General features: G+C 38.5%; 1 protein-coding gene across 1 annotated transcript; it reads right to left on the bottom strand.

Annotated features, from left to right (window-relative positions):
- Positions 1–10,279: 10,279 nt before the first annotated feature.
- On the bottom strand, positions 10,280–17,587 carry LOC110804751 (uncharacterized). The gene is made up of 7 exons (XM_056839029.1): positions 17,443–17,587; positions 17,166–17,349; positions 17,006–17,091; positions 12,755–16,916; positions 12,438–12,498; positions 12,163–12,207; positions 10,280–10,450 (listed from the first exon to the last, which is right to left on the bottom strand). The coding sequence occupies exons 1-7, from the start codon at positions 17,585–17,587 to the stop codon at positions 10,280–10,282; spliced, it is 4,854 nt and encodes a 1,617-aa protein (XP_056695007.1).
- Positions 17,588–26,304: the final 8,717 nt, after the last annotated feature.

Below are 26,304 nucleotides of genomic sequence, written 5' to 3' on the forward strand. Positions count from 1 at the left end.
GAGTTTATGACTAAAAAGCGCTCCCACTCAAACCAATAAATTCATATGCTTTACTAATTTTAAACATAAAATTGTATTTCTAGTCTAACCGGAAACATACAAATTTAATTAAAATTTAAAGCTCATATAAATTTATAATTGAATCCAAAAATTTAATTTAATTTCAGTCGCATTTAAATTAATTCATCATTTTAATTTTAGTAAAATAATTAGAATAAATACCATTTATTATAATTATAATATTCAAAATTAAAATCCAAGAAATTAATTCAAATTATTAATTTTAAAATTAATTAAAATTACGTGAACTGAAATTTTCAAATTAAACATTCAAAACGATCTAATCGTAACGCAAACACCCTACGCGTTGCACGCCCATGGGCCGCACGCACACAGCCATTGCTGGCCATGTGCGCGCAGCCCATGCGCTCGTCGCATAGCTGCTGCTGTCCTATCGCAAGCCTCCGCACAGCGCCCCATCGCACGCGAGCTATCGCTCGCAGTGCGCGCGCGCGAGATCGCTCGCTGGGCGCGCTGGCTCGCTCGCTGTGCGCGCGAGCCATCGCTCGCTGGGGCGCGACATCGCTCGCTGGGCGAGCGACATCGCGCGCTGCGCGCGCGAGCCATCGCTCGCTGGGGCGCGACATCGCTCGCTGGGCGAGCGAGCAGTGCTGGGCGCAGCGCTCGTGGCACGCGAGCTTGCGCTCGCTGCGCGCGAGGCTGCGCGCACTTGTGCGAGGCAGCGCGCGTTGTGGCGCAGCTCGCTTGCTGCCCACACGCGACTGCCTTGGCTCGCCCTTCGCCCATGCCCATTCGTTCATTGCTCGTGGCACACGACACAAGGCAGGGCTGCTGCCTTGTGCTCGTGCACTACGCCCTTGCTCATTGCATTCGTGCCGCAGGGGCGACGAGCTCCCTTGCTCGTCGTCGCATGCCCGCATTATACAACACCCCTTAAGGGTAACACGAAGCGTCCATTGCTTCGTGCGTGCAAGTTATTTGAACGAATCGCATAAAAATTTAAAATTTATATTTAAAATTAATGACAAATTAATAAATAATATTAATTTCATAATTTTAGGGCGAAAAATCGAAAATTTATTATCCAATTGATTTCCGATTGATATGGATTCAAGTCTAGGTCATAAAAATTTAAAATTTATCGTAAATTTACAATTTTTTATGGTGGTTTTTAATCATAGGTTTCTAATTAAATTACAATTAATTATGAAAATCAAATTAATTCTAAATTATTCTAATTTTCAACAAATTAATCATAATTACAAATTAGATTGCATAATTAACAAGACTAGGCATTCAAACTTGTTAAACATATGCAGTAGGTCAATCAAAAATTCAAGATTTATCAACAGGAATCGCAAATATTTAATTTAACATCTTAAATTTACGAAATTTTGCATTCGAAAAACTAAAACCTTCGAAAAGTCATAGCTAGGCTTCGAATTTGAGAATTCTGGGTTCGGCAGAAAAATACTATTTTTGTCAAAATTTTAGAATGCCTTTTACATACGGAATTGACACAAAAATCACTCAATTCGGATGAGTAATGAAGAAACTGCCGAAAAACTGCGTACATATAATTAAATAAACGCAATTTGCAATTAATTAACAATTACGAAAATTAATCACCCCTTTTAATTCTTGCAAATTTGTAATATTTAACCATGTTCATGCAATTTAGATTATGAAAATAATAAGGGGCTCGTGATACCACTGTTAGGTTATGATACATATGACATTACATAAATCATGCGGAAACAACCATTAACCCAGGACAACATATTATTTACACATAATCATATAGCATAATTTAGATGCATACTCTTTGTTGCGTGCCCTCCCTAGCTGCGCCCGAACCGAACAAGAACAAGTCTTTTAGGACTCCAAGTGTCGTCCCTCCGTAGATAGTCCACAGCACGTCCGGATCCGCCTTAAGATTGACCAACTAGAATCGCCCTTAAGGTACTAGAAAATTTCGGCACTTTTGAGCAAGATGTGTGTTTTAATTTTCTCTCAAAAAACTCACTTTTGAATACTTTGAAACTTGTGTATAAATTATGACCCCTAGGCCTTTATTTATAGAGTTATGGAAAAGGAATCGTAATCCTAGTAGGATACGAATTAATTGAAATTAGAATCCTACATGAATTCTATTTAATTAATTTATCCAATTAGGAATAGTAATTTAATCATACACTGACTCTTGCAGATTCAGGAATCACGCATGAGCACAAACTCACACACACACGGCAGCCACAAGGGCTGCCCATGCGCGTGCGAGCAGCAGCCCACGCAGCACGGCCCACGCATCCTTGGCGCGCGCTGGGCTTGTGGCGTGCGTGCTTGCTGGGCGATGGCCCGGCTTCGTGCTGGGCCTTCGTCCGGCAGGCCTCGTCCGATGCTAATTCGTACGATACGCTTCCGATTAAATTTCCATTTCCGGAATCTATTTCCGATACGAACAATATTTAATATTTCCGATTCCGGAATTAATTTCCGTTTCGAACAAATATTTAATATTTCCGTTTCCGGAATTATTTTCCGATTCCGGTAATATTTCCGATTCTGACAATATTTCCGTTTCCGGCAATATTTCCGATTCTGGTAATATTTCCATTTCCAATAATATTTTCCGATACGTACCATGTTTCCGTTTCCGGCAACATCTACGACTTGGATAATATTCATATTTCCGATACGATCCATATTTCCGTTTCCGGTAATATCATCGTTTCCGGAGTATTCATTTCTTGCCTGTGACGATCTTAGCTCCCACTGAAACCAAGATCCGTCGGTTCCGAATATTCATAGATGGAGTATTTAATGCCATTAAATACTTGATCCGTTTACGTACTATTTGTGTGACCCTACGGGTTCAGTCAAGAGTAAGCTGTGGATTAATATCATTAATTCCACTTGAACTGAAGCGGCCTCTAGCTAGGCATTCAGCTCACTTGATCTCACTGAATTATTAACTTGTTAATTAATACTGAACCGCATTTATTAGACTTAACATAGAATGCATACTTGGACCAAGGGCATTATTTCCTTCAATATCAAGCATATTTTCAGAGAGGCAAATAGAGCAGCAGATTGGATAGCTAATGTTGGTCATCTTATCATAGATCCCATGTGTATCACCCCGAACTCCAGCCCCAAGTTAGATAATATTGTACAAACTGATAGCTTAGGTTTCACCCTTGTGCGAAGGGGAACCTAAGTCTCTTTTTTCTTACCATTATAAAAAAAAAAAAAGATAAGATAAGTTCATCGTCAAGATTAAATATTTTGGCAGTGGACTTTAGTTTGAGGAAATAAATTCCAATATTAGAGATGTATTACATAATACATATCAGTCAACAAAACGATAAAATAGGAAAAAAATAAACACTAAATGATACTCCCTCTGTCCCTTAATGCTCGCACCGGTTTGACCGGTGCGGACAAACCGGTGCAGAGTTTAAGATATTTGAATGGACTTATTAATTTAATGGTGTTAGTTGATAGTGGGGTATTTTTTAATATTGTTAGTGGGAAATGTGCAAGAGGTGCGGAGTGGTGAGTGAAGGATGTGAATTTTAAAATATTTTTTTGTAAAGAATAGGGGTGTAGGTGGGGTAGTAGGTAAGTGTGAGAAACAATATAATATTGATAAAAAATTCTATTAATTTATAGAAGCGGTGCAAGTATTAAAGGACGACCCGAAAAAGAAAGCGGTGCGAGTATTAAGGGACGGAGGGAGTAATCCGTAAAACACAACAATCAAATTGTGCTTTTTAGGTAAAAGGTGGCGTTTTTATGTGAAAAAATGGTGTTTGTTTTTAATAATGCCGTTTGTTTTTTTAAAAAATGGCTTTGTTTTTAATGCTTGTCTTTTCCCTACTTTGTCGTTTTGTTGACTAATATGTATTTTGTAACACATTTATGATGTTGACCTCGCCGTTCTCCTTTAGATTTGGGATGGAATTTCATTTACACTTGGGGGGATTATTCGCATTACGGTTTGTCTCAAAAAAGAAATCTAATTTCTAAAATGAATATGAATTCACTCTTACGGAGTACTACTTTTTTTTTAATGCTCGTTTTTCTGAGTTTTTCTGAATCTATACTGAGTATATCATTAAAATGGTATACTAGGGGAAAAATAGTAACTTCAGTTGGTATATAAAGGGCTAAATGGTAAGTTCAAGTAATAAGTTGAGTCTGGCCCATGAAAAATAACATTTATCTTTTACTTGTAAGTACCAAACTATGTTGTTTGAAACCAAATTAAATAAAAATAAAATCACGTTACTAAACTATGTTGTTTGATATCACATGAGAAAATACAACTATTTTTCTTATACCAAACTATGTGGTTTGGTACTAAATAAAAATACAGAATATTAGTATACCATTTCAATGGTATACCTAATATTGAATAAGACTTCCTCCGTTTTTCTCCTCAATATTCTGGTTCTTTCTCAACTATATTGATGTAAGAGTAATTAGGGATGAAATGAGTCGTACTAACTAAATGATCCATACTTTTAGCAATTGAAACAATCAACTTAATTATATTTATAATTTATTTGTAAACATATCAATGCATTTACTCCTAAAACCCTAATTACACAGTTTTTTTCTAGAAAGGAAAAATAATAAATTACTATACACACAAGTTAAAAAGAGTTCAATGGTTTTTGCATTGCAGTACTCAAAACTTATGTATTGTATTGAATTTACTCTAAAAGAACATGATTAATAGTTTATGCGACTAATGACATTTCTCTAGGTACTCCGTATTTTCTTTTGACCAACTTTTCAATTAGTGTATCTAACTTTTTTTAATAGGAAAAATACATTGAAATTAGGATAGTCTTTGCTTAATACTGTATTCTAATTTATCAAAGTTAATAAAATAATAAAATTTGATATCAAGCAAAGGATCAATATCTTGGCTTGTCGTAATGTATTGATCAAAGGCTGCCACATAGTCTGGTGTACGATTGGCTTCCCAATATAAATGACGCGAAGTGTAATTGTCAAAATGTGTAAGAAGTTGTCTAATGTCATTCATAAGAAGTTGAATTTTCCACTGACATTTAGCTTGTCCCCGCAAAATCTTAATTATTAGTAGATTATCTCCTTCGATAAAATATATGTTTAATATTATTTTCAGTTATTAATAATGATCTGTTGCAGAGATCTATAGCCTCCGCGAGAAAGGGGGTGTGGATCCAAAATTTTTGGAGCGACTAATAACATTATTTTGTAAGTGATCCGTGATAATTGATCCTGCTACATCAAATCGAATTATGTCGAACATAACCATCCAAATTTAGCTTTAGGGTGTCAGGGGTTAGGGGTATCTGGGTTTATTACATACCTCATTAGTCAAACAAATATTTCATATAGATACATTTCTTTTGGATAAAAAAATGATTTTAAGCAAAAATAATAATAATAATAATAATAATACCAGGTTTATGGCCGTTTAGGGCAGGCTCGACGTTTGTTTCCGGTGGTTTTTCCGGCGTTTTAAGGCACGACGGCGTAGTCTCCGCGGCGGGTCTGGGCAGTTGGTGTTCAAGCGGTGGTTTCAGGTGGTTTTTCAGGCAGTTAACTCGACGTTTTGGTGCAATTTCTGGTCGGTTTTCCTGGTGTTTCTGGTGCAGTTTTCCGGCGTCGATGGTTCTAGTGTTTTTCAGGAGGTATTTCAGGTTGGTCACAGGCGGTTAATCCGTTTTATAGGTGCGGTTTTCGGTAGTTTTTGGTGGAAGTATTGGGTCTGTTTTCTCAGCGTTATTGGGTCAGCTTTCAGGCGTTTTCCCGGTCGTTCAACTGCCGGATTAAGACGGCATAATTGTGTCCATTTCAGGGAGGTTTCAGGTGAATTATTTGGGTGGTTGTTGATCGGTTTCCGGTGGCGTGGCGTAGAGTTTGTGGCGGCGTGTTGCAAGCAGTGTCCGTTTTCGTGTTCGTTTTCCGGCAGTGTGGTGTAGATTTTGTGGATTTCATATTGGTGCTGGGGTTGACTGTTCGTGTTTGGTGTGATTGTTGCGGCAGTGTTCAAGGCAGTGTGATTGTTGATGTTCGTTTCAGCGTGGTGGTCTGTTGATATTGTTGAGGTCAGAGGGTGTATTGTTTCAGTGTTATTTTAGTGCCGCGTTGTGTTTGTTGGCATTGTGTTTGTTGGCATTGTGTGGTTGGTGCGTTGTGAGGTTGCGTTTCTTGGTGGAGGTTTCAGGTTCAGTGCGGTTGAAGTGCCTTCATATGGCAGCGTCCGTGGAGAAATTTCATTGCCCTTTTGTGGGTCTTAGCGGGTGCCAGGATGGAGGTGGGCGTGGTATGGTAAGGAGTTCTCTAATCACTCACTTACGGGATCGTCATTGTGTCTCTGGTGTGCGGGATGTAACCCGTCATTCCCTTACTACCAATCCGCAGGTTTTTTCTACGGCTGAGGTGACCTTTCGTCGTATGGGAATTTGGCTGTGTGGAGATTGTTTCAAGACACATACTCATCGTACTAGGTGTCGACATGGCAGTGGTTCTAGTACTGTATTTGTGGACCCACCTAATTCTGGGGATGGTATTATTCGTTTTATTCTCTACGGTATTCAAAAGCCTCAAGTTCCTACTGCCGAGCTGTCTTCTTCTGATGCGCCTCGAGAACATCATTTTTCTTTTGATGTTGCTCTTCTAGACACTTTATTGTCTAAGCGGTTGCGTTCTGTGAAATCCATCCCTCCCAAATGTCGTTTGGGTTTTTCGCGAGTTCTAAAAGGGGCGCTTGATAAGGTGATTTGCAGACCAGATGACATCGCTTGTTGGGTTCAGTTGCTCGTGTTGCCTCTTTGTGTGCTCTCGACTTTTTCTCCGCGAAGTAATCGTGAGTGTTCCTCTGGTGTTAGGCGGCGACGACAAGAAGAGAGTATCACCTCTGCTATTCGTTCTTGGGGTGAGCCTGGTGGTTCTGAGCAACTTGTTATCGACACATTGGCCAGCGTGTCTCCATTGGATGTTGACGAAGACCATGATTTGGCGGAGCGTAATATTAAGCAATGCAAGAGAAAGATTTCTGACGGTCACTACACTGCTGCGGTTAGAATTCTTTCGTCCTCAGGTCTTGCCCCTTACAGTGATGCTACTCTGGCAGATTTGCAAGCAAAACACCCTTCCTTTCCGGTCCCTACCTTACCGGATATCCCTGTTGATCATCACCTGACTGCTACCTCCGTTGTTGTGTTGGAGCAGATTAGGGGCTTTCCGCGGGGTACCTCGTGCGGTAGAGATGGCTTGCGTGCTCAACACCTTTTGGATTGCTTGGGTGGTGCTGCTGTAGCTGTTTCTGATGAGTTGGTGGATGCTATTACTCAGGTAGTTAATCTCTTTCTTGCTGGCAAGTGTCCTGGTGAGCTTGGGGGATATATTGCTAGTGCTCCTCTTACGCCACTTGTTAAGCCTGGTGGTGATATTCGGCCTATTGCTGTGGGCACTATTTGGAGGCGCCTTGTTTCTAAGGTCGTGGCTGCTTTGATTGGTCCGCGTTTAGGAACCTACTTCGGAGGGCTTCAGTTTGGAGTTGGGGTTCCAGCAGGTGGTGAGGCTATTCTCCATGCTGTCAATCGCTTGGTTGAGGCTCGTGGGGCTGATGTTGGCCTCTCTATGTTATTGGTGGATTTTCGGAATGCGTTCAATTTAGTTGATCGATCGGCTTTGTTGCGTGAGGTTAGGCTACATTGTCCTGCTCTTTCGCGTTGGGTTGAATTCTGCTACTCTTCTCCAGCGCGGCTGTATTATGGGGAGCATACCTTGTGGTCTTGTCAAGGTGTGCAGCAAGGGGATCCTCTCGGCCCTTTGCTTTTCTCTCTGGTTCTACATCCTCTGGTGTGTCGAATCAGAGACTCTTTTGATCTATCTCTTCAGGCTTGGTACTTGGACGATGGCACTATTGTTGGTGACACTTTGGTGGTTGGAGAGGTCTTGGAGTTGATTTTGGAGGAGGGTCCTCATTTAGGTCTCCATGTTAATGTTGAGAAGACAGAGGTTTTCTGGCCTTCGGAGGACCCACGCAGTCATCTAGAGGGTGTCTTTCCTTCAGATATTGCTCGTCCTGCGCTTGGTGTTAAGTTGCTTGGTGGTCCAGTCAGTACGGATTCCTCTTTTTGTAAGGAGTTGGTTTCGCAGCGTGTGTCGAAGACTGTTGTGTTGATGGATGCTGTAGCTAAGCTCAATGATCCCCAGTGTGAGTTGTTGCTCCTTCGTGCGTGTACTGGAGTCTCTAAACTCTACTTTGCTATGCGCACTTGTCCGCCTCATCTTTTCGAAGCAGCCCAATTATCCTTTGATGTGGCTCTTCGGGCTTCTTTAGAGCGTATCGTGACTGCTTCGGGACCTGGGTTCGGTGACTGGCAATGGCGTCTTGCCACCTTGCCTTATTCTTATGGAGGATTGGGTGTTTATTCAGCTGGTGATGTTCGGCATTATGCTTTTCTTGCATCCCGTTTGCAGTCTTCTGGTTTGCAGGATTCGCTTCTTCGGCTTTCAGGTGTTGATGGTCGGGGATCGGCCTTTGATGATGCTCTTGGTCTTTTCAATAGGACCGTGGATACCGACCTTATGAGTAGCCCTAGTGAGATCGCTGCCCCCACACTCATGAAGAAATTGGCAGACATATATTTCACGAAGGTTACTGCTGATGCGGTATCCGCCTACTCCTTATCTTCACGTCATGTTGCCTTATGGAAATCGCAGCAGGGGGATCACTCCTCATCTTGGTTGTGGGCAGTCCCCATCTCAGGTTTAGGCCAGACTATGAACGGTAAGACTTATCGTTCGGTTCTTTGCTATCGGTTGGGTATTCCGTTGTTCTCTGATTCGACGCCGTGTTCTGCTTGCTCTCGGGTTTTTGATGGGGACATTTATGGGGATCATGCTGTGTCTTGTGCTGGGATTGTGGGTATCAAACATCGACATAATGTTGTTCGTGATACCCTTTTGGATATTTGCTATCGGTCGGGGATTTCTGCTCGCAAGGAGGTTGATGTTGGGCTGACTAGTGAGGGTGATGGAGCTCTTCGTCCTGCAGATATATTGCTTTATTCATGGGATGGCGGCCTAGATGTGTGTGTTGACTTGACTGGGTCTTCCCCTATGACGCAATCGGGGTTGTCAGGCTTCGTTCTGGGTCGGGTTGTGGCGGTTGCAGCGCAGCGGAAGGTGGATAAGTATGCGGCACGTTGTAGGGCTTTGGGTTACGGTTTCTTTCCTTTTTCCTTCTCTTCTTTTGGGGAATTAGAGAAAGGGGCTGTTTCTTTGCTGAAGCGGGTCCAGACGTACTCCAGGGCTCAAGACATTGGGGCGCGGGCAGCTGCCCACATTTTCAGCAGGATCGGGTTCGCCATAGCTAGAGGAGTGGGGGCCCAGATTGTATCTCGGCTACCCTCCAACTTCTTGTAGTTCACTTGATCTTTGTAGCTTGTTAAGCTTGTAGCATTTCGGTGTTTTCTCATAATAATAATAATAATAATAATAATAATAATAATAATAATAATAATAATAATAATAATTAACTACAGAGTGAACTCCTAAAATCCTAATCAATATCTTCTCACTCGCAATTTAGATGGTGGATAAGGATGCACATTTAGTGTTATGCTCCCAAAGGAAATAAGTATTTGTGTAAAAAGTAACAAAAACAAATCTAGTGGAATTGAATGGAAAGACACTAGAACATGAGTTAATATTTTGGCAAACTAGTTGTTGGACCGCGCGCTAGCGCGCGCGGTCCCCCAAGAAATTGAAATCAGATTGCAAAACAAGTTTTGTAATTAGGTTGCCTAATTAGTGATTAAGAATTCATCTAACAAATGTAGAACATATTAGTTACTGATCATAGTCCCAATTGAAATACCTGCTATTTAAAATCGTGCATATTTTCCCGCATACAAAAATAAATAAATAATTAAAGCATAGATGAATTTCATTATTTTTTTTTTGTTAAGGATACAAATAACAAGAAAGTTTTATTTCATATATATGATAAGGCTGAATTATACAAACATATATTCTTATAAATACTGGTATTTCCTTAATGTAAAACTTAATGTAGGTGCCTCTGATAGTTTGAAGGCACATTTGCAGACCAAAAGGTTTACTGGTATTTGCTAAGAACACGAGTTTCTTAACTCTTCCATGGTCCTCTAGAAAAACCACATTCAAAAGACTTAAAATTAACTTAATATTACATAATAAGTATCTAGGAAGAAAAAGTGGATTATGCATAGACACTGAGAACAAGCTTGCAAGTGCTTTTGTATACATAGAGTTGGAGTAAACTCATTTCCTCTGCATTGGTATCAAGTAGAATAACAACAAATGAGAATGCATCCACTATCTTGTCAAACATTTCATCTTTGTAGATCTGGGGTGTTGCTAGTATATACACCTGCAATTAATGAGAATAGAAATTTGATCCAGTCCACTTACTCCAAAAGAAAAGCACACAAGAAAAAAGTTGATTGACAAGGAAATGCCTAGAAAAGGTTTCATTTTATTTGAATTGACAACTTAGTTTAAGGTCTATATGCTAAGAACAGGGGTGACCACTGGCAGTTACATTCTTAGTCAATAATTAGTGACATACTTTATTAGAAATTTAGAAGACTGAGTAATTTATGTTTATTTTGCTTCAGTTCATCAGGATCAATCGGTACAACAATGTGTTTGACCGACAATTGGCAACACTTAATTTATCTATCCTAGTCTGAGATCAAATAAATAGAATCAGAATGTTCAGTTGACAAAAGAGCCTTGATTATATGTGCTTGATTCCTTAAAAATGACTGAAATCAGATGGGGGTCTATTAGTCATGCAAATTCACCCGAATTTATAACTATGTTAATCATGAAAGAGTTTACACGAGATGTAAACTCCGGCCTATATATTAGGTAAGCATCCAACAAACAACCCCTCCATATGTAAGTGGAAAGGAGGTAGAGGGTGCATGAGAATTGGTCCCATACGCCTAGTCTCCTAACAATTACAATACTTTGTTGCTTGTAGCCAAGTAACTGCAGTTTCTTGTTCTGTCTTAGTCTTCCATAAACAGCATAGATAGCTACACTGCAAAAACTAATTAAGAAGATCCCATTATTTTAGCTTGATTCATAGAAGTCAAGCTCCTTGGCCAGTTAGTTTTTACTCAAGCTCCGATTCATATAACTTAAGCTCCTTGGCCAGTTATTAAGTTAAACTTCCATCCAATTAAGTTTTTTATATTATGTCAAAATATATATAATACATGCTGATGAAAAAAAGAGTTCACTTATTTTTGCAAGGAAAATCCATTGCAGATTTGCAGACAGTTTCCTTACTTGACTACTTACCCGCATTACGAGAGTAGAGGCTCAAGGGTCTTCCAGTTTAAAATTTATTCATCAGCTGATATCTTCGACAATCGTATCAAACCAAATCCGGCTACCTTCAACTCATGTCGTCCACTACCGAGCAAAATATTTATGGCACCTTACCAAAATCTCAACTATCACAAGTTAGGCAAGTTCCTGGCCATATAATAGAAAATAATTACATTCAACTTTGACAAAACCAAATAAACAATTTAACAAGAATTTTAATTATTTTCAAGATATCAACTTCTTTGAATCCTCTGTAGTGCTGGTGCATACATTCATAATTAAAATCAGCAAGAATTATCTCAATTTTTATAGGTCTACACACACAAGAACTATCATATATTTAATAAGAATCAAACAATTTATCCGAGGAGCGCATATACATCAACATTTGGAGCAAAACCAAATATAACTTTGGATGAAAATTCTACTACAAGAATCATTTGGGATATTTTAGGTAGCTGCTCCGACAAACTAAATGATATTCAGAATGACGCAATTTTTCCAATAATGTCAATTCATTTTTAAAACCATTCCTACATAGTAAGTTAATTAGGATACGACATAATTAGACAATCAGCCATTGAGTAGAATGGAAAAGAGAGTCATATCTAAAAATAATTAGAATTGCAGAGAGATAACTCATGAAGCAGCACAAAAAGAAAGTAAATTATAGAAGTATTAAACAGCTAATTTAGGATTTCAGAGGATAAATAAAGGAGTATAAGTAATGCTATCTGATACTTCAGCATGACCAGCAATGCAGGGCAGATTTTCTAAATAATAACACTGCATGGAAGATTATGCAAATTAAGATAAATTAAGATAATGTTTTAGAAAAGTACATGCTCTCTGGATCAGATTAACTGTCCTGATCAAGTATCTTTACAGCAATCTTGGTACCATTCCACTTAGCAACTTGAAATACTCCATGCAAAGTAACGTACAAGCACAAACATAAGAAGATGTAACCTTCGGCAATAAACTTTCACAAAAGAAATAGAGATGGCTGAACTTACAGTACACTTAGAATGTAAATATTGTTGAGCAGCAACTATCAGGCAAAATGAAACAGCGCAACTGCAAAACAACCTAGCTTAAATTAGATTCACATAACCGATAAGAAACCGAGCATTACCTGCCATATGAATTACAAAAAGCTTTAAAGCATCAGAAATACTTACATATAGAATAAGCATATTATATAATGCCAGCCATCCTAAGTACATCATAAGAAATCACATTTTGAACTTGGGTTGCAGAGAGGTTTTGTGGAGTATGTGATGAGATGACAGTAACTTGGTTTGCTTGCCTTGCTCGCGACAAGGCCACATACAGCTTCCCATGTGAAAAACATGGCCGAGGAAGGTAAATTGCAACTTGACTTAATGTCTGCCCTTGAGACTTGTTGATTGTCATTGCAAAGCTAAGCTTGATAGGAAATTTTTTCCTCTGAAAGAGAATTGGATATTTTGAGGAAGCAGCCGGCCTTAGCTTAATGCGTGGAATGAAAACATGTTTTCGTTCATGATGTCCGGTTATTATAACACACTCAATTAGGTTGGGGAAGAACCTCTTACATATCATCCTCGTACCATTGCAGAGGCCGGAGGATGGCAGTAGATTTCGTAGTAAAATAACTGGACTACCCTCCTTCAAGATGAGCTCATGAGGACTCATCCCACCAGGACATAATGTGTTTATGAATTCTGTGGGATAGACATTACAGTTGTCATCAAGCATCGTGTCAAAGCTTTTATACACCACAGCCTGACCCGGGAACTGTTGAATAAGATCTGTGTTGATGGTGTCAACATCATCATTCATTGGAGTAAGTATTGCTCTTGTTGTAAATATATCTAAACTGAAGCTGTTTGAATCAAACTCGGGGAATATAAGCGCACTTAGTTCAGTTATAGGATCAGTGCCATCCTCCACATGCCTAACAACCTTGCTCGGCAACTGAACAAAGTTTTTGTTGACGGTCTGCAACTCTCCATTCCCAAGGGCAAGCAAGAATGCAGAAAATTCTGGATCGTCCCTTGCACGTATGTTTTCCGTGAGCCGAAACTTTGTTAGTTGAGGCCAAATACCAGAACTGACTAAACTAACAGCTACTGCTTCTCGTTGTGTTTGACGTGGAACGACAGGCAGAACTTGGCGAAAGTCTCCACCAAAAACTATGAGTTTACCGCCAAAGAGCAACTTTTCATCACACAAATCCCGGAGGAGCAGATCGAGGGATTCAACATTTTCTTTCCTTGCCATCGAGGCCTCATCCCATATGATCAAAGTTGTCTCTTGTATCAATGCAGCTAAGCTACCCTGCTTTGGAATGTCGCAAGCCAAGGAAGCATCAATATCAATTGGTATCTTGAACCTCGAGTGTGCGGTCCTCCCAGATGGTATGTTGGCTGCGGCAATACCTGAGGTAGCAGTTGCAAGGACAATTTTATCCATCAAGCGAACCTCTGCATATAACGCATTATACAAGAACATTTTCCCCGTTCCACCAGGGCCATCTATAAAAAATGCACCAGGTTTTTTTTGCTTGACATGGTCGATGATACAATCAAAGGCAAGTTGTTGTGCTGGGTTTAAACTACCACGACAAGTAATGCAATGCTCAGGAATCGGGGCATCAAGTGCATCAAGTATGTCTTTCGTTCTTGTGATCTCAGCATCCTGAGCCTCGTTCAAATGTTCAAGGCCAAAAGCCTTAAGCGATTTCCCCATTGCTTCTAAATATTGCTCAACTGATCTTGCCGTAAGTTGCTTGACCTTAGACTCTGAATCTGGAAACTGGTGTTTATAATTCTCAGAGAGAGCGGCGTAGTATTTCAGCCACATTGCATTTGGGTCACTTGGTTGGCAGAAAATGAGGATTGTCGCAAATAATCGGCGCAATGCAGCAGGCATTTTGACCTCACATGCCTCAGCTAGGCAAAGGTCAACAGCATCATCCTCCTCAAGTAGTCCTCGTTTAAGGGCTGCTTCTTGAAAAGTCGCACATCTATAACCGTCCACTGTTAAGAGATCTTCAAATGATTTAGGGCTACGCACATGCACGAGCAGCAACCTCAGAAAATAGCGTTCCCCTTCTGCTGGAGCAACAAAAGCTAGCCTACCAACAACCACAGTTTTGTTTTTCCTCTGCAGCCATTCTTTTGCAGAAGCATCCCACCTGCATTTTTCAGTGAACTGACCGTACAGATAGCCGGTGCCATCAGGCGTTGCAGCATTTGCTTTGAAAAACTCAGTCAAAGGAGTACGAGACCTTTTTTCATTTGCAAGGACAACATCGAGCTGCTCATAAGGCCTGATTTGAATTTGTTGCATGTTAGGCAAGTGAATCTGAAGCGGCAAAACAGCCGGGTGCATTTCATAAAGGTCAAAACCAAAAACTCTCCAAGCAGCTTCACAGGGCGAAACCCACCTGCCAGACTGGTACTGATCGATTTTATCAACAGGCCGTTGCTCACCATCCTGCACGACATTGAATGATATCCTATCATGGCCCTTGTATACGTATTTGTATAAGTATTTTACTGCTTGGATGCTTGAACAAACCTCAACGTTCAGATGGCAGTCAAATAAAGATGAGAGATACGGGTTATATGGAATAACCCATCTGTTATCCAGAGCTGCCCTACGAATGGGAAATGTTTCTCCAGTGTCCCGTCTTCGATACAACGGATAACCATCAAGACTGTTGGTCGTCTGAACACAAAACTTCTTTGGATACCCGTATTTACAATGGTTCACAGATCCCTGATGTTTCATACAAGGACATTGAGGGTTAAGGTGCCCACAAGGGCCATGCATCATATGCTTGAGGATGATTTTTCGTAGGCGGGGCGACTCTATGGGGGGTAACTCCGCACACACGAATCGGTCATAGTCAGCAGGAGACTTAATCTTGAAAGCAGGCTTCAGAATGATGAGAAAATGTGCATGGGGAAGACCCCGTTTTTGGAACTCGACAACGTAGATCATCGTAGTAACTTCACCAAATACATGCTTTTCCATAATTTGTTTCTTGAGGGCCAGCAATTTTGCTCGGAAAATCCTTGAAACCAAATCCGGGCGATTCTGTGCTTCTTCTCCTACAGCCAACTCTTGCTTAATTTCAGGCCAGTTCACATTACACGTCATTGTGACAAACAAGTCAGGCTTTCCATACCGCTGAACAAGCGCCATGGCATTTAAATATCTCCTTTTTAGATCTCGAGGCCCCCCGATAAAAGTCGGTGGGAGGACAACACGACGCCCCACATTAGCTGCATTATTTTCTCCGCTTTCCACAGTGTCCAATATTCCTTGGTAAAGGTCTGCCCTTATAGTGTCTTGATTTTTGCGGAAAAAATCAAGCCGGGTGTTTTCAATTTTCACGTACATGTCTACTATGTACTGTTGGAGACATCTACCGGCTCTAAGAAGCAAATTATTAGGACGACTTTGGAGTTTATACGAATAATAATCCCTGCAAGAGATATGCTTGTCTGCCTTCGGACAACTCTCAGTTGCACCTACAAGATATAGACAGTTAGTTATGATAAGCATTCTACTAAGAACATGCCATGTGTAAGACTGCAAACATAGAAGACAAAACATACGTAAGTCCTCATGTGATAGCAAGTCTTCAGCAGTGTGCACAACACAAGACATGATTGGGTCTTGCTGTACACTTAGCTGCCTCTGACCGCCTGTAGACATTCGTTTTAGGCCCTGGTTCCACCCGCAATCACCACATGGAAATAAAAGTGGATACTGAAGCGGGTCATAACAACCATAATAATGCATGATCCTATGTGACTCGTTAGATTTATCGGACACAAGTATGTGTGGACTGCTAGATTCACTCGATGATGTGGCATCAGGCAAAATGACAGTAACCTCATCAGATGTAGGAGCATTATAAACACGTTGATCAGGTATTGTATGCTTATTCACCACTATCTGTGTATTGTCATTGATTTCAATTTCTTTAGGGAGCGAAAAAAATCTGGCATATGGATTCTTTTGAGTAATATTCATCAGGATGTTAATTATGTCTTCTCTCAACTCTGGGAAACAGCCTAATCGATTTTCAGCTTCATGTTGGGCATCATAACAATAAAGTTGTAGATATTTAGGATTGTCATTATCAGGGATCAAATCAGGAATATACTGATAAATTTGGCCATGCAATTTAAAGACATATATTCCCTTATGAGTCTTTGCATCAATTGCCCCGCCAAGCGAACTAAAGGCAAACATGTTGTTATAAAGTCGTGCATATTTCCTGAAATGCAAGGCATCTTCATCTTGAGAAGTGAATAGCCTTACAAGTTCAGGTGGATAGTCACTGGAAGCTAGCTCCACTTCTCCATCACCACAACAGAAATGCAGGGACTCATATGCAAACTTTTTTGCGCTACATTTCGGGCAATAGTGAGGCAGAGGTAACTCCAATGATTCGCAAGGCAATGGCTGGCCAATTACTCCAAGGGGCACCTCTGGTTCGTACAAATTAGCTAGTAATGTTAGGTATGTGTTTGATTTTGGAATTAACAAAAAGAGTAGGAATGGGATAAGGGATTATTACTTTCTGTCCTTGTTATCCGGCTCCCTTTCTTTGGCCTTTGAGATGGTCCTGGCTCCGGCTCACCTAACGCAACCTCACCCAGGCCACTACGCATAACAAGCAGGAAATGGTGTTATCATATGATGCTGATAAAGAATAAGGAGCTTGACAATGACATTACCTATACAGATTACTCAAAGATACGCCATTAGAAGATAGGTCTTGGGTAGGTGCCACGCGTCTACTTGTATATAGGCCCTGAGTAGTCGGCATGCGCCTGCTGCTGCTTGCTCCCGAGGCCGGTGGATAAAATAAAAAATCATTTGATGGGAGAGGAGATGGCTGAGCAGTAACTGCAGCAGCTGCTGTTGTTTTTAACACAAGGGTTGTTAGTCTTCATGAGATTAAGTATTTAGGGCTATAAAGAAAAGGAGGCAAATTGGATATAAGTGCATTACATGCTGTCCTTGGTAATTGATAATTTGTCTCTGGTAGAGTGGATGGCTCTGGCCTAGAATGAACTGGATCACTATTAATTTCATAATCGGTGTTAGCATGTTCTGTATGATGTAACTTTATGAAGGTCTCCCTAGTCAGGGACATTACCTATGTGAAATATTACGATATAGGCTTTCAAGAGTTCTGCTGCGTGTGTTGCGTCGTGATCTATGGGCTGATGAACCCAAAAGCAACTTATCTTTTGGTCATAAGAAATGTGCATCAGTACCAATGGTTATCAATGACAAGAGACATATACAAGTACAGACAATACAAACAAAAAGTAGGAAGAGACTAATAACTACGAAGATTTTAGACAGTACCCATGTTATAAGTAAACCCTGCAACTATTCTTAACACCAGTCAAACTGTACAAGCCATATGGAGCAAGCTACATCTGCAGAACACAGAGGGATTAACATAAAGGTGTAACTGCAATTTGAATCTACCACTTAGGAGAATACAGAAGATGGGAAAATCAATTATTCAATGACAACATGCATGCCAAAACAAAAGGGGTAAGTTGTTTGTAACATTCCGTGGCAGGTGTGATGTGTGTGCCTAAAGTAATAGCCCATTCTAGGATCTAGCTCCACAGTTTCCAAACTGAATGAGCTATTATGCATAACATGAGACTAAGAACGACGTAGAAAGCATACAAGTCAAATAGAGAAGATGTCATTAAAAGTTGATATCACAGGTCAAGTGTGTAATTTATATAAGACAAATGCTACTCCGCATAATGCATCCTTAGTTTCAATAGTTTAAAATAATAACACCATGAATGAAAGCATAGCAGTTTAAAATCTATAAACCTTTCATGTTTGGTTACAACCAATGTAAACACACACAGAAAGTTTTGCATGTCAGCTTAATTTGAACAAAGTTTTGGCTCTGTGAACAAATTAAGAATGTGAACAAATTAAGTTTGTAATAATCAAAGCATGAACTTTATTGGCTGAGATTGAGATCTACAAACTTAACTTGTTCATAGACCTTAGCTAATCCCTAAGCTAAACAGCAAAGTTAAATTCCCAATTCCATATGTAGGTCGTAATGCAAGGAAAAACACTAATCTCTATAAAGTAGAACAGGGTTACGCTGCCTGTGGATCTCATAATTTTAAAAAGAATCTGAAATTGGAATGCAGAACAAGTCGAGGATATATATCAGAAACCACTCCGACTCTCAATTACCCCCCCCCCCCCCACAACTCTCTCACCACCCAACATTTATGGATTTCCCTGACCGTCAAAATACTTCGTAGAACATCTTTTTTGTGGTACTTGCGCTAGTTTGAACATCAGTTTAGAACCTATTACTCTATTACACACAATTAAAATCTCCAAGGCTGTGGCACGGGATATTATTCATGTGTCGAAGTTCAAATTAGCTTAAAGTAGAAGGAATTAACAGAAAAGAAAAATGGCAGCAGACAACTATGATCCACATTATTGATAGACTAATCACCTGGTCAGCAAGAAGAGTCACATATGAACCAGCAGCGAGTGCAACAACTCTAAACTTTTCTGGATTTTCTGCAACAATATCTAATGTCTGTAACTATTCGAGTCTCTAATTAAAATTTAGAAGATCCAGCAAAACTTTAAACAATATAAAAACATATCTATTTCTCCTGATCAAAGACAAAACAACATATTAGCTAAGACAAATGAAGAGTTGATCTGTTTCATTATCTTGAGGGAACTTGTCAAATGAAAATCAATTAATGTCCAGGAAAAGCATATTAGGGTGAGCATGTTAGTTGATCTGTAATCATTATCTTGAGGGAATTTGACAAATAATGTCCAGGAAAAGCATATTAGGGAAAGTATATTAGTTGATATGTTATCATTATCTTGAGGGAATTTGTATTCACATGCACCAAATCAGAATGTTAGAGGAAGAAACCAAGAAAATATCACTACCTTTGTTGGTTTTTCTAATTTGTAAGGATCAGAGAAATGCAGAGCTAAATAAAATAGAAAGCCAATGACGGGAGATTATAGCAAACCAGCTGTATATATGCTCCATAAAGAAGCACAGTCCACGAATTTTTTATTAATTAAAAAAAGAAAAACATACATAGTGACATTGAATGAAACTCTAAATCAGGAAGATAGACAAATAAATAAAAAAGGAAACAAACGAATTGGGGCTGTTTCTTTAAAATAACAGAGATAAATAATGCCAAAGAAAGAGTAAAGTGAGATATTTTTTGTAAAAGGACAAAACTAAAAATAAAAGGGAAAACAATGAAGTACAACTATCACCTTACTTTGTAACAGTGGAAGCACTGTTGATAGAAGTCTACTTCCCAGCAAATGAGGGCTATCCATAGGCCTCACATTGCCTCCATCCCCTTCCAACATGGACCACACAGCTGAGGGAAACAAATAGATAAAATAAAAAGGTTAGCAAATAGTACAAATTATCATTATCAGAAAATTAAAATGTTGCTTACCACACCCAATCTAAACAAAACCTATAAAATACACTGTAATTAAGATGTAACATTGATACACAATCAATTAGGCAACTAAGATAAACTAATCTAGACAAGGGAAACATTATAATCATGGGGGGTGGAATCTAATGTGATATGTACAATGTAAACATGTACGACGTATAGGAAACCAAGGACAAAGATTTACAAGCCCGGAAATTTGCCGGTGATGTACCTGCTAAACGCATCCCATTTATGTGGAGGAATTTTATCCCCATATTGTTGCACATTCAGTTTTCTCTGACTCTTTGTGAACTGATAGAATGCAAACAATAGAGCTGCGGTGTGCGGATGATCAAAATTTGTCCAAGTCCAGTCTGAACATATTAGACAAACCCAACCAAAAAAATCTTTAAATCAAGGATGCATTCCTTTGTGGTAACATTTTAATCGACAATAATCCAATTCCAAAGTATATACATCACATGTTTTTGAAGTCTTTGGTTAAATTAATTTAGATCCATTGAAAATGAGGATATAATTTCTTCATCTGTCTCACACGAAATTCAATAATGTAATTGATGAATTGGTAAAATTAATTAAATTATAGAGAAATGTATGCATCTAATTTAGATCCATTGAAAATGAGGATATAATTTCTTCATCTGTCTCACACGAAATTCAATAATGAAATTGATGAATTGGTAATTAATTAAATTATAGAGAAATGTATGCATCTAATTTGATTCTTACATTATCAGAGGAGACGTTGATTCAGGAATAGGCTAGATCCAGAAGAAATGAAGTAATCTCCTCATTATCAATCATAACACCTCACTCCATGACTGCTGAATCTTCTTCGGGCCGCCCTTTCTATCGACCCCCTTCAATATTATCACACGCAACCAAGAAACCAGGAGGAAGAAGGAAGAAGGTGAAGGCAGCTGGGCTAATCGACGGCAACATCAAGGGAAGGGGGCAACAATGGAAGCAAACTAAAGCAGGAGGAAGAAGAAAGAAGGTGAAGGCAACTCGGCTAATCGACGACAACATCAAGGGAAGGGGACAATAATGACAACAAACTACCCGCCAAGAAACCAGGAGGATGGAGAAGAAAGAAGATAAGCAGCTGGGCTAGCAGGTGGTATCATCAAGGGTAGCGTACAACAGGTGGCAGGGAACTAACAAATAAGGGCTAAGACGTACTGCCACTGCTACTAAGGAAAAAGAAGGAAGGAAAAAAAGGGTAAAACGGACAAAGTACTATTGTTCGTGAATAGTAACAAGGAACTCCTTGCTTTTAAAGAGTTAGAGATTTGTCAAAACAACCTTTTATAACCTGAATTTTGCGAGAAACAACCTTTTAAAAAGAAAATTGCGAAAAAAGACCTTAAACTAAAAAACATTTGCGAAAAACAACCCAAACCCATTTTCTGGCGTTGACTTCATAATTCCAGCCATTGACTCACCATTTTTGCTAAGCACACCCTTTTTCCTCCAAATTTTCCTCTTAAAAGCAAAAATAACCCCAAAAAAACACTTTCTTCTTTCTTTTCTCTGTTCTTCCCCCAATCTCAATTTCCTCTCTCCCTGCTCAAAAAAATTCGTAGAAATTGCTGGTCTGAGATCGATTTTTTTCTCAATTCAATCATTCTCGACTATCTACATCTACATTATGGTAAATTTGGTGTATTAATTTTGTGAAATTGTAATGTAGGAAAGTTAGGGTTTTTTCCCCAAATGTTTGAATTGAATCAATTTGGTTGAAATTGGCATTTGTATGAGAATAATTTATCTAGGTCAATCCCACCTGAATTTGGGAAGCTGAAAATGCTTGAAATTTTGTTGCTTTGACAGAATTCTCTTGTGGGTTCTATCCAAGAAGAGATTGGGAATTGTACTAGTTTGAGAACGGTTGATGTTGCTTTGAATTTGATTTCGGGTTCAATTCCTTTGTCAATTCGGGGTTTGTCTGAGCTTGAGGAGTTTATGATTAGTAATAACAATGTGACTGGTCCTATTTCTACGATTTTATCAAACTCTAGTCATTTGGTTCAGTTGCAGTTGGATACTAATCAGATTTTGGGTTTGATTCCGCCGCAATTTGGCTTGCTTTCGAAGCTTACTATGTTCTATGCTTGGGCTAACCAGCTTGAAGGGAGCATTCCTTCAAGTTTAGCCGGTTGTAGTAACCTAGAGTCTCTTGATTTGTCTCGTAACTTTCTCACTGGTAGCATATATTCCACCGGGATTGTCTAGAATTTGCAAGCTTACAACACTCATTGGATGTTCATCTGAGCTTCATTGATGGCGTGGGAGGGAGAATGTGAAGGGTTTTCAAGATTTTTTTTAAGGTTATCATTGGCTTAAATATGAGAATTTGGAGGCAACTTGGGTATGAATAGGCAAAAATAATAACATGTGCCCTGCACATGACGAGTCAATGGCCGGAACTATGAAGTCAATGCCAGAAAATGGGTTTGGGTGGTTTTTCGCAATTTTTTTTAAGTTTAAGGTTGTTCTTCGCAATATTTTTTTTTAAAAGGTTGTTTGTCGCAAACTTTGGGTTATAAAAGGTTATTTTTTGACAAGTTTCCCTAATATTTTTTGGCAATTGATATCTTATATGATTTTATCAATGTCATCCTTTTACTTATGTACTTGTGTTGGATGCACTATGATTATTATGCACATTTGTCTATAGTCTATGAATTTTTTTTCAAATATTATGTTATATTCATCTTATTTTCACTTATTTTAGAAAAAACAAATTCAAATAAAATAAGCTCGTGAAAAAACTAAGAAGACAAAAACAGTTCTTACAAGTTAAGTAGTTCATATAAATAGTAATAAAGTGAATAGAACTTAGAACTCTACAATTTTGATTAAATGGAATAACAATTAGTAGGCGTACCGTGTACTTTGCATTGCATAACATGTTGAAAATCACTTGCATTCACATTGAAGAAATACAAGAGAAAATAACAAATTATATGCTAAATGAGTTACGGTTGCTACTTTTGTCAATTAGTTTTAGGGTGTGTTCTCTTCAACTTATAGAATTTAACTTATTTGAACTTATATGACCTTATTTAACTTATAGGAACTTATAGGACCTTATGAGACCTTATAAGACCTTATAAGACCTTATAGGAACTTATAAGACCTCATTAAATCTTATTAGACTTTATTTAAAGTTTATTACTAAATTTTAACCATAAGAATATTGATAATAGTTGATTATAAATATTAATAATTTAAATTAATAAAAAAATTATTATTTAGTTCTTATATTAATAATTATGTTTTTATATTATTTAATAATATAACTATTTGCCCTGTAATAAGTATCCAAAATTTATAAAATCCAAGTACGAATTCGACCAATTTGTAAAAAAAAATTTATAACTCTTTAATATATAAACATCTTTATACTCTTTAATGTAACTTTATCACGGACGAAAAATTATTCTTTGACACTCGGTACGAGAATTTCACTTGATGCATTGATGTAAACAAGTAATATTATGATTATTTACGTCTCACCAAAAAAAAAAAAGTCCATTGATTTGAGATGTACACGTAATTTTAAAAGTGTTTATTAAGTTTTTCCCTTATAATTATATATTTTTTATTCATGAGGGGCAAAGCCAAAGTAAAGAAAAATAACAGAAAGGAAGAAAAACACAAACAACCAACTAAATAACTTTAAGAAGGAATAAAATGTGGGAATGCAACCCCACGGATGTCCTCTTCTAGGATTCTGCTAAGAGATAAAGGAACAATATCTAAAATGATGATGCTAGAGTCTTGAAGAACTCCTTGGTTTGCTAGCCAATCCGCGGCACGATTTCCTTCACAATAAATGTGTGCTGCCTTCACCCTCCAATATGTATCTTCCAGCATTCCTCTAATGTAGTTAATGTCATGTGTGCATCCACCACATTCATGAGAATTGCTTTGTAAATCTTGGACAAGAGTGAGACTGTCCAGTTGAACTTCCAATCTGTTGATTTGGAGATTTTTAGCTAGTTCTAGTCCTCGCATTAATGCCATGACCTCTGCTCGGAAAGCTGTGCAACTACCAAAATTAGCAGACAGACTTGAGATGAGCAAACCTCTGTCATTGCGTATGATCACGTTGAAGGAAATAATGACCTTGGTCCAAGTATTCATTTAATGATAAGTCTAATAAATGCGGTTCAGTATTAATTATGCAAGTTAATAATTCAGTGAGATCAAGTGAACTGAATGCCTAGCTAGAGGCCGCTTCAGTTCAAGTGGATTAATGATATTAATCCACAGCTTACTCTTGACTGAACCCGTAGGGTCACACAAATAGTACGTAAACGGATCAAGTATTTAATGGCATTGAATAATCAATCTAATACATATTCGGAATCGACGGATCTTGGTTCCAGTGGGAGCTGAGATCGTCAAAGGCAAGTAAATGAATACTCCGGAAACGATGATATTGCCGGAAACGGAAATATAGATCGTATCGGAAATATAAATATTATCCAAGTCGTAGATGTTGCCGGAAACAGAAACATGGTACGTATCGGAAAATATTATCGGGAATGGAAATATTGCCGGAATCTGAAATATTGTCGGAAACGAAAATATTGTCGGAATCGGAAATATTATCGGAATCGGAAAATAATTCCGGAAACGGAAATATTAAATATTTGTTCGAAACGGAAATTTATTCCGGAATCGGAAATTTAAATATTGTTCGTATCGGAAATGAATTCCGGAATCGGAAAATTAATCGGAAGCACGACGTACGAAATAAACATCGGACGAGCTTGCTAGACGCAAGGCCTAGCAGAAACTAGGCCCAACGCATAACGAAGCCCGCGCGACCAAGCAAGCAAGCCCAGCCAAGCGATGAGCAAGGCCAGGCCCGCGAAGCAAGGCCAGCGAGCTGCGCGCCCCTCGTGGGCTGCGAGCAGTTGCTGGGCCAAGGCTCAGTGCTCGCGCGCGCACGGCGCCCTTCGTGGGCTGATGTGCGTGTGTGTGTTTGTGCTTGTGTACGAAACCTTGATCAATTAGGATTCGTTTAAGATTCAATTCCTAAATCTACTAGAATTTAATTAATTGAATTTAAGTTAAATTAAGATTAGTTAAATAGTTTCCTATTAGGATTCTAATATCCGATTCACATACCCTATAAATAGGTGATCATAGTTCACAATTTATAACGAGTAATTCAAGTATTCATTCAAGTTTTAGGCTTAAAACTCAGACTTTTATTTGTCATAAAAACCGAAAATTTCATAGTACCTTTTCTAGTTAATTAAACCTAAGGCGGATCCGAGCGTGCTGTGGACTATCTACGAAGGGACGACATTTGGAGTCCTATACTTGTTCTTGTTCGGTTCAGGCGCAGCTAGGGAGGGCACGCTACAAAGAGTATGCATCCTAAATTATGATAATTGTTATGTGGCAATTAATTTGGATTCCTGGCTTTATGGTATTTCCGCATGATTTATATTCAATTATATGTATCATAACCTAACAGTGGTATCACGAGCCTCTAATTAATTCCATAATAATTGCTTAACATGGTTAAATTTTATAAATTTTCAAGGAATTAAAAGGGGTGATTAATTTCGTAATTGTAATTAATTGCACATTTGCGATTATTTAATTATATGTTCGCAGTTTTTCGGCAGTTTCTTCGTTACTCAGCGAAATCGAGTGATTTTTGTGTCAATTCTGTATGTAAAAGGCATTCTAAAATTTTGACAAAATTGCTATTTTTCGGCCGAACTCAGAATTCCCAAATTCGAAGCCTAACTATGACTTTTCAGAGGTTTTAGTTTTTCGAACGCAAAGTTTGTAATTTTAAGATGTTAAATTAAATATTTGCGCTTCTTGTTGTTAAATCTTGAATTTTTGATTGACCTACTGTATATGTTTAACAAATTTATATGCCTAAGCTTGTTAATTATACAACCTAATTTGTAATTGTAATTAATTTGTTGAAATTCGAATAATTTAGAATTTAATTTGATTTTCATAATTAATTGACAATTTAATTAGGTATCCATGATTAAAACCACCATAAAAACTGTTAATTTTTGATAAATTTTAAATTTTTATGACCTAGATTTGAATCCATGATAATCGGAAATTAATTGATTAATAAATTTTCGATTTTTCGCCCTAAATTTATGAAATTAATATAATTTATTATTTGTCAATAAATTTGAATTAAAAAGTTTTAATTTTATATAATTCGCTCATAAATTTTGCACGCACAAAGCAATGGACGCTACGTGTTACCCTTAAGGGGTGTTGTATAGTGCGGACATGCGACGACGAGTAAGGGAGCTCGTCGCCCATGCGGTACGAATGCAGCGAGCAAGGC

Source organism: Spinacia oleracea, chromosome 3 (genome assembly GCF_020520425.1).
Source record: "Spinacia oleracea cultivar Varoflay chromosome 3, BTI_SOV_V1, whole genome shotgun sequence".
In the NCBI taxonomy this organism is placed as follows: domain Eukaryota; kingdom Viridiplantae; phylum Streptophyta; class Magnoliopsida; order Caryophyllales; family Amaranthaceae; genus Spinacia; species Spinacia oleracea.

Bases quoted from the DNA above. Each gene is read 5' to 3' on its own strand.
- LOC110804751 (XM_056839029.1), bottom strand. From the start codon at position 17,587: ATGTCCCTGACTAGGGAGACCTTCATAAAGTTACATCATACAGAACAT. The intron at 17,350-17,442 runs GTAATGCACTTA...TAAAAACAACAG, and splicing joins TCAATTACCAAGGACAGCAT to CAGCTGCTGCAGTTACTGCT. The intron at 12,499-12,754 runs GTATGTGGCCTT...GTTGTTTTGCAG, and splicing joins TGTTTTTCACATGGGAAGCT to TTGCGCTGTTTCATTTTGCC.